Source organism: Lonchura striata, chromosome 6, assembly GCF_046129695.1.
Source record: "Lonchura striata isolate bLonStr1 chromosome 6, bLonStr1.mat, whole genome shotgun sequence".
Lineage (NCBI taxonomy): Eukaryota > Metazoa > Chordata > Aves > Passeriformes > Estrildidae > Lonchura > Lonchura striata.
In genome coordinates, this window is record NC_134608.1 from 43,939,887 (window position 1) to 43,952,182 (window position 12,296).

A 12,296-nucleotide genomic window follows, 5' to 3' on the forward strand; every position below is an offset into this window, starting at 1 on the left:
ATTTATTGGGTGCAGGCCAAGCATCCTGGTCCCGTACATCAAAGCTGTTTTGCATGGCTTAAACATGGATCCAAGTGCTTTGCTGGGCTCAGAGTGAAGCCTCTCATGAAGTGTATTTTTAATCTTGCAGCAGCCAGGAGCTTTTCTCCATTGAGATTGCAGCCCCAGTGTTCTCAATGACATGGGAACACCACACATAAGACTTGTGGAAACCTGCACAGAACACTTAAATTTGCATTGCATCAAGGTATGCTCCAGCCAATGGTGTAGTACAGGTGAATAATACGAAATTTGTTATGCACAGGAGTTTATGTCTTGTCTATGAAAATATGAACAGGATGCAATGGTTCCTTGAAGCACAGAAGTATTGACAGATCTGTGACTTAAAATGATTCTGCATGGCAGCACTCTGAAGTTGTTTTTCTGTTATTTAAAGTACCAAATATATATATGTGTGTATATATGTTTTATTATACTCTAATATTGCAGAGTATAGATGCAGTATAATCTTACAATTTACCCCAGGCTTTCTATATTATGCATTGTGTGCTGGTATGTACATACTTTTAAAATGAAACAACTTTGTTGCTCTTTATTTTTATTTTATCATTTACCTACAGAAAATATTTACCAAAGCAAAATTATACACAATGACATCGCAGGAGAGGGAGGGAAGGGAAAAAAAAGAGGCAAAAAATAATCCAACAAACCAACCAGAGGGCAGAACATTGTTTACCATTTATCAGATAAGTGCAAACTATACTTCTTAACTTCAGGTCATTTTGGTCTTTTGTTTAGATTCAGTCTAAATCTACACTGCAACAAAATAAAAATTCATTCTTCAAGACTGGTTCACTTCCTCTGGTGTAGGTAGCTTGTCAAGTGCTCCCACCTCTGAAAAACAGAAAAAAAGAGATAATTAACACACATGTAAACATGCATATTTATCTTAGCAGTTAAGTAATGAAATCCAGTTTCAGTAATATAATTTTTAATACTTTTCTCAATTATAAAAGACAAATCTTTGAAGTTGTCATATTTTAATTTATAAAATACTGGGGTATATTCTTTTGAATGTCAATAATATCTTCCTGATATAATTTCAACATTTTAGAAACAGCAGCGACAGAACAACAATTACATTAATTTTATTATGTCAGTTGATATTGCTGGATCCCAGCATCTCATAAGACTTAATATTATCTAATTAGAGCTGCCATTCTACATGTTGCTCTTTATGAGAAGCACTTAAAAAGATGAAGGCCACTTTTAGTTATTACCATGGTATTTCTTAGCTGCCTTTTTCTTGCAGATTAAAAGGTATATCTAATCTGAATAACTATTGCCTGAATCTGAATCCCATGAGTGGGGTTGTTCCCCCTTCCCCCACCAAGGAACATATCTAAACCAATGCATTTAATGCAGTAAAGTTTCATTTAAGCAAATGTGTTGAAGGACCTCTATAATGAAAAAAGATGGGTTTTGCCTACTTAATTTACAGTTCTGGGTTTGTGTAAGAGTTTGTACTAAGCCTTTTCAATAAATATTGTTAAAAGATAATATGTGATAACATTCTGTTTCTGTTGCAACCTGAGACTACAGGAACTATGTCTGCAAAAAGCCAGATCTGGAGATGCATTTTTTGTTTTTCATGAGGACATGGTAATGCCACCACCTTTTCTAGATAAAAACAACTGTTTGTCATCACTGTCCTAAGAAGGGAGCTTTTTAAGCTTTTTCGTTGCAGGGAAGAAGTAATTTGTAGGTCTGTGAAATACTTTTTATTTTCTTGTCTGATTTAGCAGCTTTTAGCCTGCTCAGAAGGTGTGTGATTTAGCTTATTGTACAGCCTTTTTGCTGTGTTCAAATATTGATTTTACTTCCTAGGCTCACCCAGCAGAGTAAAGGAGAGTTTTGGGCTCTTTCTTCACAGTGGTACAACAAACAAACTACTACTTTGTCCACAGTAAATATATATGCTAACAATCTACTTCAAATATGTACTTGAATTATTTCAGGCCCTTAGAACCAGCTATGTACATTTTTTTCAAATGTAAATTCAATTCCATAAACACTGGGTTCACATTTTCAATAATGAGAATTATTTTCCTTCAGTGGATACAAATAATTCAGAAAGCAATGAGTAAAAAGCATCTCAGGTATGCAGAAAATGAACCAATCTGTTGAAAGTCTCTTTTAATAATGAAATTAAAACACAAATGTACACACATGTTCCACAGCATACACTTGGCACGAAGTTGCTTATGATTTGTTTTATACAAAAGTAAGAACATGGAAGTTACTAATTTATGGAATTGTCTACTTTTTGAGACAGAAAAAAATCCTCAAATGTTTGCAGTAGAATAACTTTTTTCTACCTGTTGGTTTCTTTGCAACTGTCTATTATGGTTTTATGCATTTTGTAGACAAAATGAGGAAGAGCTGAAGAGGTTTTTAAAAGATGAATATTGTGTTTGTTTGGGTTTTTTTTAAGCAAAACTAATGAAAACCCAGAAGCAGATAAATTGCTTCTTCACTGAATTCCAGAGCAAAGTTACCATTCTTACAGAATCAGCTTGTAAGCTCAGCATTTCAACTCCTGTCACAACTGTGAGGCTGCACAGAGTTTTGTACTTCAGGGCATTCTGAGCTGTTTGCCAACATTCAGCTTAGTCTTGTTGCAGTTTTGTCGTTCATATTTATTGTAGAATATGTGCAAAAAGGGAGATGTGTTTCTTTTGTCACTAACACATGATGGAATGCTATCAGACCTCTGCTACATCAGGTCTCCACTGAGCTGCAGTGTCTCAGGACCACCTGCACTCTGTGTCTCACAGTGATGCCAGAGGTGCTGTTGCAAGTCTTGCACACTCAAATCTGCAGCAGATGTTTACATTAAGGGACAGTTCTGCCTCCTCAGTAAATTTCCTACCAGAACTTGGGAAAGATTAAAAGGTACTCACTAACCTTTCAGATGCAAGTAAGTCAAGAATTCAATTACTGTGCGCACAATGTTTTCATCAGCCAGGGGTCTTCCAAGGTTCCCTGTAGAACAAGCTGGTTGTTACTCACAGTTAACATGGTTCAAAAACATCATGTGAGATATTGTGGCTAAGTTTATGAGTAATCTGGGGAGGGGAAAAAAGCCACCAGAACTATCTGAAATTACATTTTCCTTAAAATCTTTGATGGAAAAACCTCATTTCATGGCAGGGCAAAGCCTACCTCATAGGTAGGTAACTGCAATTCTTGGAATCAAAATCACCCAGCCTTGTGTGCCATTGCTGCATAGCAGCTGCTTTGGCACATTAATGGTTGTGATCTCTAGGCCTTATGTGATCTGTTGCAGAAGAGAGTTATCCTCTGTTCCCAGCTCTCTCCCTTGTGCCCACCTGAGCCTGCAGGGATAGGTTAAATTTCAAATTTAGAAAACAAAATCATCAGCTTTACAGAACAGTTAAAAGTTCATTCATATAGCCTTGTTTTGTTCCAAATAAGCATTTCAAGTGATATAGAAGTGATTTGTGGCCCAAAACCTTTGCCTGGATGCTTTTCTAAAAGTCCAGAAAGCTGTTTTTCACATAGGTATCTAATCCAATACACTTGTCTTCAAGCTTGTGAAAATAGCTTTTTGGTGCTATTTTAATGGCCTAATGGTTGCTTGTTATTGCACTTTTGAGAAGGATGCTTTCTGCATCTGTAAATGAGAGAAAAAACTAGCAGCCGGGAGCTGGAGGAAGACACCTTGCTATTTTTAGGAGGATGGAGAACTGCTCTCTATTAAGAACAAATGGTGAATAATTTCCCCAAGATTTTAAACTCTCTGCACACACATGTGGCCACCAGAACAAACAGTCCATTATTACATCACTGAAAGCATTCTCAGACGGGTCAGAAGGCAGACTGAGCTCTGTAGCACAAATTTAAAACATTGATGAGAGTGGCAAGGGACACAAAGGATTCTGGTAAAAGGAGAATAAGCATTTAAGAATGCACTTATAATAGGCACCTAAAAATCTTGTCTTCCAGTCTTTGAACTCACACAAAGATGTTATTATTATTTGCATTAATAATACTCTTTTATTTGAATTTTTGCTTAGCTTTTATTCCCACCTAACCTGTTATGAATTTTCATTATTATTATATTATTCACATTTTTATCAAGATTTTATTATCCATGTGAAATTTATTGGATAAATATTTTTCCTCCGTGACTCGGAAATATTGTACTTATGTATTGCTCTGCTATTTACCTTAATTCTGCACAGTGGATAACTTGCAGATTTCAGTAAACAAACAATTTTCATCTTGTAACTTGAAGATTTGATTAATTATGCTCAGAGATAGTTGTAGTTTTGTTGTGGGTTTTTTTTTGCTAGACCTAGTGTTAAATCCCTAATACAGGTTACAAATTTTTCTAGGTTATCTGGAGAGTTGATGAATTTTGCAGCATTCCTTCAAGGAGAGCACAGTCCTTCGCAGGAACTCTTTCAAATTAATAAAATAATATGTGCATATATATTGCCATTTTAAGAAGCTTTTGCAAATAATCAGGAGAAATCCTTCATTTTCAATTAAAATAATATACTGACTACCTTATGCATTTCTTATGCATTATATATATATATATATATATATATGCTTAACTCTCCTTTGGGTAGGAACTCTGTAATAAACTTCAGCTTCAAATAAACATTTGGTGAGGGAAGAGAATTAAGTTCATAGCAGAGGCAGCTGTGTAATTTTGAAGTCTCATCCTGACAAGTTTGGTTGGGTTTATCTGCAATTGTGGAGGCTCAACAGTACCCAGCAAGAAAGTTCCATAAATCCTAAATTCATATTGCTTTAAGGGACCTGGGATATACACAAATGACAACATGTTGCACAGTGATCTCTGCTGCTGGATTACAACTCCCTTATTTTTACATTGTTTTTGACTGGCCATATATTGTTTTAATCCTGGTATTTGAGACAGCAGGGTTGGTTTTCTCTTCCTTAAAAACTAACAAAATAAACTAAAACACAGCACCAAAAAAATACCACACAAAAACCCCAAAGCCTGACTCTGTAAATGTGCCAGAAGCCAGAACTGAACTGACAGTCCTTCCAGAGAGTGTTAACAATTAAGAGATGTATTAATTGTATTAAACTTCTCTTTACAAAGTATGCATGTATGAGATTGTAATTAATCAAATGTCCTTTATTTATGAACTTATTTAGTGTTAACTACATTTGCACTGTTCTAGGTATTATTTAAAATAGGCTCCAAAACCTTTGTTTTGCCCCCATTGGTGCAGTGATAGATGTACTCAGGAAATATTCTGGTCACTTTTATCAGCCTAAGGGTGAGGTTCATCCCAGCTCACTTTAGATGCCTGCAGCAGGTTAAGTATCACCTCAGGAGATAAAACAGGGTTTTTTAGAAGTTTCTGCACCTCATCCTGAAATAGGTGTTCAAAATAAAACCTAAAAATTGTCAGTTTCTCTTCATAAGGGAGTCTAAACATATATTTTAGAGGCCCAGCTTTGGATGACAAATCCAGAACAAGGCTGCACCCTTTTCATTGTCATTTGCTAAATTCTGATACATGCAACATCTAAGCATTTTGACTTCAGTTGTGGCCAGGTTCTCAATCTTTTAATGAAGATAAGCCACCTTGCTTAATCATAGGAAATACTGAGACTTTGTATTTTCTACAGCCTTCATTACTGAAGTCACCTTTATGGACTCTTTTGCAAAAAAACAATTAACTCTGGAGGGGCTAGAGTGGCATTTGAAATACTTACTTGAATATATGAAAAGAGAAAAAAAACAAAGTTTTTTTTCAAAGCAATATGATCTATTTTCCTAATCACTTAGATATTGTAATCTATGACAATATAAAGATCACAATGAGTGGCCAAATGTAATTTTCTTCCTTTCATATGTTTATTAGGATTTCTGTTGAAATGCAGAAATAGTTTTGTATCCAAGTAGTCAGTTAAAGAGTAAATAAATTACTTGATATAAAAAACAAATCAAAAATGCTTGTTTCCAGACCTTCATTACCTGCTTTAATATCCTCATCGGGTGGTACTTCACGTTTACCAGTGAAACCATGCTTGTCATTAAAAGATCTGTGGTTATCTACTGCATCTGATAAATAAGTTAAAAATCAGAGGAGTTAATTGACTCAGTAAAAGCTGATCAATATGACCTGCAACAAAGGATGATTCCTATTATCCAGTCTTAGATGCAAAATAGAAGTCTTTGACAAGCACATTTCCCCACAGTGTTTTTTCCAATTTGCTTAGATGTGCTTTGGGCAAATATACTTCCAGACATTTACAGAAGCAGTAAAGATGCATTTAAGATGCATTAAACTTCTTTTCTTTTTTTATGTCTCCTTATTGTTAGCTAAAAATAATGAAGAGTATCAGAGTAAGTATGTGTAGTATTTGTCTATGTGTTACTGAGATTGAAAATACAGAAACATTGGTGATGAATGTAACCACATTCACAAGAATTAATGGTAAAAGGACAAACATTTGAGACAGCTTAGTTCTGCATTACTTTCCTTACAACCTGCATTTGTTATCTCCACCCGTAAACCAGTACTCCTGTATTTCAAACACCTTGTATATTGATTTTTCACATAGTGAACTGTTAACAGTCTTGAGTTTGCAAGTTACTGTTTTAATTTATTTTGCTTTAATTAAAAAAAAAGTAGTCTTATAAAGTCAAGTAGTGAAATTTTGTAAAAAGATTTAAAGGTGAGATCTGAAATACATGGAGAGGTACACATTTTGTTATTCTGACCATGATGTATATGATGCTATAGGGTTTTTTGACACTTTTTGTGGTGACATATTTGTCATATGAAAATTACAGTTCAGAAGCACAAAATGTGAGCAGATGTGTTTCTGGACATAAGGCCTCCCATCATCACACTTCCTTAGAAAAGAACAGCTGTTGTCTCAGACACCTCAGTTCTATGATAAGCATGTAACAAACATATAAACAAGTATTTTTCCAAATGAGTTTGTTGCAGATTTAGATAAAATTGTTGTATACAGAGAAGTGAATAACACAATATTTGCATTTTGAAATAATGAATAAAAGAAGTGCCTCACTTACGTGGCCCGAGTAGATAACCAGCACTATTCAAAGTCCAACCCCTTTTGTCTTTCGCCTTAAAGGAAAAAACCACAAGTATGTTATTGCTCGACCTACACTCAAAAGGACATTCTCTTAGCAGAAAGAATTTTTTGAAGGCTCAAAATTAAGAAAAAAATATTTTAAAACAAAGCAAATCATATTGAAGTAAATATTCATGGTGAGCTCTTGCTCCCTCCCTGTCTAAGTCTATAGTGTTGCTATTGACTTCCATGTGGTTTGACTGTTTCACACCCACGTAAGTGATGACTGCAAATCACACTTCAGAGGCAGAAATTTCGACTTTATACGTGAAGTTTATATTACCATCTGATAGCCACCTTAGCAAACGGCAGTGCTTCTTTTTCTTGCTCGGATTTACATGACAGCCTCTTCATAAAAGAAGTCCATATGTACATCATCCTTTGGGAGGAAGGTGGGACACCCATTCAATTTTGGGCTAGCAACTATACATTCTTAGTCATAGCAATTTTTTTTTTACAAGAGAGCTAGTATTCAAAAGCTCCAAATTATTATCTGAGAAGGAAGGAAGGAAGGAAGGAAGGAAGGAAGGAAGGAAGGAAAGAAGGAAAGAAAGAAGGAAAGAAAGAAGGAAAGAAAGAAAGAAGGAAAGAAAGAAGGAAAGAAAGAAGGAAAGAAAGAAAGAAGGAAAGAAGGAAAGAAGGAAAGAAGGAAAGAAGAAAGAAAGAAAGAAAGAAAGAAAGAAAGAAAGAAAGAAAGAAAGAAAGAAAGAAAGAAAGAAAGAAAGAAAGAAAGAAAGAAAGAAAGAAAGAAAGAAAGAAAGAAAGAAAGAAAGAAAGAAAGAAAGAAAGAGGCAAACTGTTTATAGCCCAAAATGGTTTTGAGTGCTGTACCCTTTGTAATCCTATCTAAGAGCAGTGTGTATCCGTGGGAGGTTCGCGGTCCCTCGCTGGCTGAGACGCGGATACTTACTGAGAAAACCAGCCCGAGTGTTTCCGAGAGGGCGGCACAGAGGATTAAAGCCAGAAGCAGGAAAGCGGTGCACCTCTGCATCTGGAACAAAGCGCAGCGGGTAAACGCTGGCTGGGAAGTGGGTGGGCACGGGCTCCCGGGGCCGGGCAGCCCAGCTCCCGGCGGGAGAGGGGCCGGGGCCGCGGGTACCTTGTTCTGGGCGCTGTGTCCCTCGCGGAGCCGGTCCCACGGCGGGCTCTCGCTGCGTGGCCGCGGCCCCGCCGCGCTTTATGGCCGCGCCGGCGGAGCCGCGGCCGCCCCCGCCTCCCCCCGCCTCCCCCGGCCATCCATCCCCTCGCCGCTCCGGGAGGGCAGAAATCCCGGCAATCCAATGAGAGCTGCTCGGGAGCGCCCCGCGGGGAGCCGGGAGCTGCCGTCGCATCACCCCTGCCCTGTGCCTGCGCCTCCGCCCGCGGCATCGGGGGACAAGGGGGGACAGGGACGCGGCAAGGGAGCGCACATCACTTGTCACAGACTCGGGTACGGGACAGTGCCCGAGAGAAGGCACCCGAGAGAAGGACTCCGCTCTGCTTCCGAGCCCCGCCGCTCCCTGCGGTTCACTCGCGGCCCCTGCAATCCCTCTGGCCCGTGCCCGCTGTCCAGCAGCAGGGAGAGGAGCTGCGGAGGCTCTGCGCTTCCTGCCGCTCTGTGCCCGAGACAGCGCTCCTTTCAGGGTTATATCTTTTATATATAAAAGCCTGGGATTTAGCTCTCTCTAGTGACCGCACTAGCCCTGGCCTGTGCGTTTGTTTCGCCAGTTCGCTGATCTGAGATGGTATCGGGATGTGCAAAACTGAATTACAAAGCAGAAACTCCCATATTAGTTCCATTCCCCACCCCCCCCCCGCTAAATTGCACTTTCTCTACAACAAATTATTTATTCACTGCAAGTCCCTCAAATTCATTTCTCTTTCAATGAGAAAACACCAGAAATGTTGCACAGAATAAGTTATAGTTACAGCTCCTTTTCCAGAAACTGCTAGAGAGTCTCTGCAAACTTTTTAGTTTAAAAGCAAACTTTTTTTTACTTAAACGTAGCCTAATGTTCACAATCCAAGATAGAAGCAGCAGCTGTGTCTTGTATTTCTATTTCCTACCCTCTTTTGTTGGATGCAGTAGGGTTGTAATAGTCTAGCCTTGTCTTTGGGTCTCTGAGCAAAAACTGCTGGGATAAAGTTTATTTTATGCAATTCTTAAATGCTGATTTATATACATGGGAAGCTCAGCTTTTCAGAGGTTATTTGGTACTGTTTATCATTTGCTGAAGGTGTTCTCTCAGCTATTGCATGATCCTCACAATTCAGATTAGATAGAAGATGAAAATAGCAATATAATTTTTGCAAAGTGATGTGGTCCTCTATCTTATCAAAAGTGCACTTTTGACTGAAATTCCCTAGCTTTCAGCTGTTAACCTCCACTAAGTAATTTTTGAAACATGAAGGTTCTTTGTGCCACAAAATGTTTTCTTTTGTTATGTTATTTGAAAAAAAAACCAAAGAAGTTACATCAAGAGATGCCAAATTTTGCCTTCAAGAAATGTTACAAAAATGCGTTAATTCTGTGAGCTTTGACTAATTTTATTTTTGATCTTCCCATAAAATGTATTTGAAACATTTTTGAACCTGCAGTTTTCATTCTGATTTTTCATCTATAGTATTTGCACCTTCCTGTCAAATTAGAGTGAAATGATCTCTTCATCTCCATTAGAGTCAGATGCAAAAGAAAGCCTTCTTGTATACTGAAAAGTCTAATCCATCACTTGCCCATCATACTTTTTTATCTAAATCTTTTTGTTAGTGTCAATTAAATAATTTTATCAGTCATTCCTACAATTGATGTTCTCATTCCCACAATTTTCTTTCTCAAAAATGCTATTAGTTCTTTTTTATTCCATAGAAATTTTAAATCTCACTGCTTAGAGAAAAAAAAAAAAAGAGCATTATTCTGAAGGCTTCCTTTCCTAGTTTAGCTTGACTAATGTCCATCTCAGTGACTGCACAGCTTGTTTGCATTGAGGAGACCCTTCAGTGTACTAATTCCTCCATTGATTTATTTATGTCTGCTTAATTGTAAAGGCTAAATGCAATTTGCAGTAGCTGTTAGGTTATGCCTAATCCTCACCAGAGGTCCATCATCGGATAAACTCACAATGAAGCTCATCTAAATTCACTCAAGTCAATGGAACAATAAGCATTGATAACAAAACTGTTTCTGGTGTCTCTGATACATGAGAGACAGGATTGGCTGTCTCACACAGCAAGATGTATATGTAATTTTATAGATGTGATTGTGTCTGCATTTCAAAAATAATTAAAAGAAAAACAGGGAAGAATACTGTTTGCAGCCAGAGCAAAAAGCTTTGAATTTTAAAGGAAATTGTAATATGGATTAAATAAATTACAGTGTTGAAACATCAGATTTGGGAATTAAAATTATTGCATTTTTGTCAATGGAGATTTAATTTTGAGAACAAACAGTAAATCCTAAGGATTCTACCATGTCTTTAATGATAAAAATGTCTCTTTTATAAAATTGATGAGGCAGGATGGACCATTTAAATTTTAGTTAGCAAAAAAAAAAAAAAAAAAAAAAAAGCCACACAGAATGGCTATCTTGTATAGTAGGAAAAACACTGAATAAAAGTGGATTTTGCATTGTATTTTCAAAGGGTCTGGAGTCTGACTTCCTTCACAGCTGAGATTACTGAGAGATAATGAATGAAGCAGGAAAAAGCATGTCTGCTATTTCTATGTTGAAGTTGTCTAATAGGGTTGTTTTCACCAACTTGCCAATTAATATTAAAATCAAATATTAGAAACCACTGCAGTCACAGTGATGTACATCAGCACAAAAAATGAGTGAGTTTTTTTCCTACTTCCCAGGCAACATCAAGTGTAAACATATTGTTTGAGACCTTTCGCAGGTATGTACACAAAACCTCTAATATTATATGAGCAATTGTAATGAATTCTAGGCCTGGGAGATAAATTACCAGAAAAAAATATCTCCCATGTATGAGTAATTCAGTGAAACAATAAAATAGCAGAAAAGGAATGCTTTATTGGATGAGTGTCATCATCCAGCTATCTCTAAATGATTGGTTGCAGTAGTTTCAAGATGTTTATTTTTGAATACTATTCAAAATTTACAAGGTGATCACTAAAATGCAGTGACACCAGTAACTTACATTGCTGTCTTTTCTGCATTGAAAACAATATCAATTTTTTCAGATCAGAGTTTCCACTCTGAATAGAGAGATTTATTATAACTTAACAGAAAGAGTCTTCTCAAGGCTCAAAATCAAGAAAAAATACTTTAAAAATAAAGGTAATCATGTTGAAGTAAATATTCCTGGTGAGCTCTCTGGCCCCCTCCCTAAGGACAGGTCAGAGGCACTGCCCCTCTCAGAAGCAAACACAGATTTAAATATCTCAGCCCCATAAGGGCTTCGCTTGGCACTCACCCCCTGCTAACCTTAGAGCTCAGCTTCTCTGACCCTCTCTGAGTCCAAGAGGGAGCCCCTGAGCCAAAGGGCTGAGTCAGGATTTATTGATGAAGAGGTTCCTTTACCAAACTCTCAGTTCTGATGCTTACCTGAAGGAGGCTGGTTCTTGGCTTAGTTTTCCATTTGATTCCTCCCTCACCAATGACTTCCTCCTCTGATCAGCTCCAGGGAAGCTCACACCTACCAAACACAAGTGAGTTTCTGCAAGACCTCGGGAGGAATTCCTGCCAATCCCTATAGGGCTGCATGCTGTTTAACATCCTCCTCAACAGTCTGGATGATGGGATTGAAAATCCCAAAACCTTCACCAAACCTGGTGGTGGCACCAAACTGGGTGGTGCATAGAACATGCCAGAAGGGATATCTTACAGGGAGAGCTGGACAGGCTGGAAGAGTGGGATAGAAAGAACAGGATGGAGTTTAACAAAGACAAGTGCAAGGCTATGCCTCTGGGATGGCATAACCAAAATTCCCAGGACAGGCTAGAATCCATCTGTCTGAGGAAGAGCCTTGATGAAAGGGACATAGAAATGCTGGTGGACAAGATGACATGAGTCCAGAGTGTGCTGCTGCAGCAAGGAAGGCAAATTGGATCCTAGGCTGCATCCATGGAGCATAACTAGCAGAGACAGAGCTGTGATCATCCCAGTTTATTCAGCACTT

At 37.9% G+C, this 12,296-nt stretch overlaps 1 protein-coding gene across 2 annotated transcripts; it reads right to left on the reverse strand.

Moving 5' to 3' along the window:
• Window positions 1-581: 581 nt before the first annotated feature.
• On the reverse strand, window positions 582-8,342 carry GAL (galanin and GMAP prepropeptide). Of its 2 annotated transcripts, none has more exons than XM_021555105.2 (6): window positions 8,279-8,342; window positions 8,090-8,170; window positions 7,118-7,172; window positions 6,050-6,136; window positions 2,968-3,045; window positions 582-894 (listed from the first exon to the last, which is right to left on the reverse strand). In XM_021555105.2, exons 2-6 carry the CDS (start codon window positions 8,168-8,170, stop codon window positions 842-844), a joined length of 354 nt encoding a protein of 117 aa, XP_021410780.1. In that variant the 5' UTR covers window positions 8,279-8,342; the 3' UTR covers window positions 582-841. The 2 variants fall into 2 exon arrangements, with proteins under 2 accessions (XP_021410780.1, XP_021410778.1); XM_021555103.2 differs by having other exon boundaries at window positions 6,041-6,136.
• Window positions 8,343-12,296: the final 3,954 nt, after the last annotated feature.

Excerpts from the sequence above, each read along its gene's own strand:
- GAL (XM_021555103.2), bottom strand. The coding sequence starts at position 8,170 with ATGCAGAGGTGCACCGCTTTCCTGCTTCTGGCTTTAATCCTCTGTGCC. Across the intron at positions 3,046-6,040 it reads TATTAAAGCAGGTAATGAAG|GGAACCTTGGAAGACCCCTG; the intron begins GTCTGGAAACAA and ends CTTGTTCTACAG. Across the intron at positions 895-2,967 it reads GACTTACTTGCATCTGAAAG|AGGTGGGAGCACTTGACAAG; the intron begins GTTAGTGAGTAC and ends TCTGTTTTTCAG.